The sequence below is a fragment of the Trichomycterus rosablanca genome, chromosome 20 (assembly GCF_030014385.1).
Source record: "Trichomycterus rosablanca isolate fTriRos1 chromosome 20, fTriRos1.hap1, whole genome shotgun sequence".
Lineage (NCBI taxonomy): Eukaryota > Metazoa > Chordata > Actinopteri > Siluriformes > Trichomycteridae > Trichomycterus > Trichomycterus rosablanca.
The window spans coordinates 3,327,147-3,329,605 of record NC_086007.1 but is presented as its reverse complement, the minus strand read 5'-3'; the positions used below and the strand labels follow the sequence as shown (position 1 = coordinate 3,329,605).

Sequence of the window (2,459 nt, the reverse complement as noted above, 5' to 3'; positions counted from 1 at the left end):
ATGTTTGTTTTCAATTAAAAGAAGAAAGAAATAATGAAAAAAAGACCAAATCAAAGTTCTTCAGCACAACATAAACCATCAATAATTTCCTTTAGGATATATACAGTATCTATCTATCTATCTATCTATCTATCTATCTATCTATCTATCTATCTATCTATCTATCTATCTATCTATCTATCTATCTATCTATCTATCCATCCATCCATCCATCCATCCATCCATCCATCCATCCATCCATCCATCCATCCATCCATCCATCCATCTACCACTTCCAACATGTTCCAACAGTGCACTGAGACAAGTTTTGACATGAATAATGAATTCAGTCACAGCCTAAAATGTGGACTTTACTTAAAAGTAAAACAGAAGCTTGTTAATGGTTACTGACAGGTGTATAGAGCAAAATAACTTAATCAAATATTGGATGTAATTATTCAGATATTCAAATGCCAACATCGGTACTACACAGTGCACATGTTCATATTACAATTATATGTACATTTTTAACCAGCCATAAAACGTAACATCACTTGTTTTTCTGGTTTTAATTACATCACTGCACCACTGATCACGTGAGGAAAAGATGGTCCTGTTTCTCTACATATAGCTCATGTTTGTGTTCACTTAGTGGCAAAGCCAACAATGAATGAATTTACATGGTAGACAAGAACAAACTAAAACACAGAACCAGAAAATCTGATAGTTCAATAGTTTCAAACTTTGGATTTTAAGCTTTTCCACTGTAAGTAGTAGCTTTTATACTGTTTAAATCTCCTGTGTTATTGTGAAATTGTGTATTTAACTATTTTGGGAAAGAAATACTAACTATGTTTCATGTTTTATTTTAGGCAGAAGAAACCAGGATCAGACGACATCATCATGAACGCCAGTTCATCACAAAATATAACATTTGTGCGCCCAGAGCACTTTTTCATTACTGGACTTTCTGACATACCTAACAGCAGATATTATTTTATTATTTTTATTTTTGTATATATTATAGCAGTATGTGCAAACTCAATCGTCCTTTTTACAATTTTAACAGAAAAATGTCTGCACAGTCCTAAATACATGGGGATCTTTAATTTAGCTCTGGCAGACTTTGGTGAAACAAATGCGATGATCCCAAACATGTTAAAAACATTTCTTTTTGATTCACCGTACATTTCTTACGGCGCTTGTTTGGCCAACATGTTTTTTGTTTTTTTCTTTCTCACCGGACAGACTTTAACTCTGGCTGCTTTGGCATATGATCGTTTCGTTGCCATTTGCTTACCCCTGAGATACCATGCTATTGTTACTCACTCGTTTATGACTGCAGTTATTACAGCAATGTGGTCAATTAATGCTGTGGTTATAAGCGCAATGGTGGGTTTCATAACACGACTTTCGTTCTGTAAAACCAATGAGATAAGAAGCTTTTTTTGTGACCATGGACCAGTTTACAGACTTGCTTGTAATGATAATAGCATAAATAACATGTTTGGCCAGGCATGTACTGCAGTATATTTTTATGCACCTTTTATTGCCATAGTCTTATCATATTTAGGAATTATTTTAGCCTTGATTAGGATAACAACCTGGGAGGCTCGGCTTAAAGCACTGAAAACTTGTGCCTCTCATCTGATAATAGTAGGAATATTTTTCCTTCCTACATTAGGTACATACACAGCTGCTCTGTATTTCACCATCCATCCTAATGCTCGAATAATCAATACTTCCATATCAATGACCATTTCGCCCATGTGTAATCCCATCATTTATGTCTTAAGCACACAGGAATTCAGATGTGTCATAATAAAAATGGTAAAAAGGAAACTTTCCATGAATGCCAGGGCACAAATGATTACAATCTGACTCTATTTAGAGATACATTTACTTTAATAGTTTCAAGTTATATAAGGGTTTTGGCTCCTGATTATTAGACTCATGAGCTCACAAAAATTATGTATAAATATGATACTGTTGCTGTAAAGTTCTCTAACATAATGATGAAACTACAGCCTTATGCTGCTTCTAAAGTTAGTTTTACAAACAATGTTATTGTACGCCAAAATATGCCATCATTATTTCTAACCACTTTATCCTGGTCAGGGTCGCAGCATGTCTGGTTTCAATAGGAAACACCCTGGACAGGACATCAATCCACCGCAGGACTTCGGCCATACTCCCATCTCATTTATTAAGACGTCTATTAAGCCTGGTCGGCTGACAGCAACACTGAGATTCGAACATAGATCTCAGTGTTGGTGGGGTCGCCTAACTAAGCTCTGCACTATCCGAGCACTCAAACTGCATTAGTCAGCAGTAATGTAATTTATATTATATTCATGTATTTATTGTCCTCAAACAATTAGTGTATACAAGGGAATTGGCTGTAATTAGACTTAAAATATATATCAGTGTATGTATCAGTTTAAATAAGGAATAGAACAAATATAGGTCTCATATTTTTA

At 34.8% G+C, this 2,459-nt stretch overlaps 1 protein-coding gene across 1 annotated transcript; it reads left to right on the top strand.

Annotated features, from left to right (window-relative positions):
- Positions 1-882: 882 nt before the first annotated feature.
- On the top strand, positions 883-1,860 carry LOC134334839 (olfactory receptor 1M1-like). Its single transcript, XM_063017309.1, has one exon. The coding sequence runs from the start codon at positions 883-885 to the stop codon at positions 1,858-1,860; it is 978 nt and encodes a 325-aa protein (XP_062873379.1).
- The last annotated feature ends 599 nt before the right edge of the window (positions 1,861-2,459 follow it).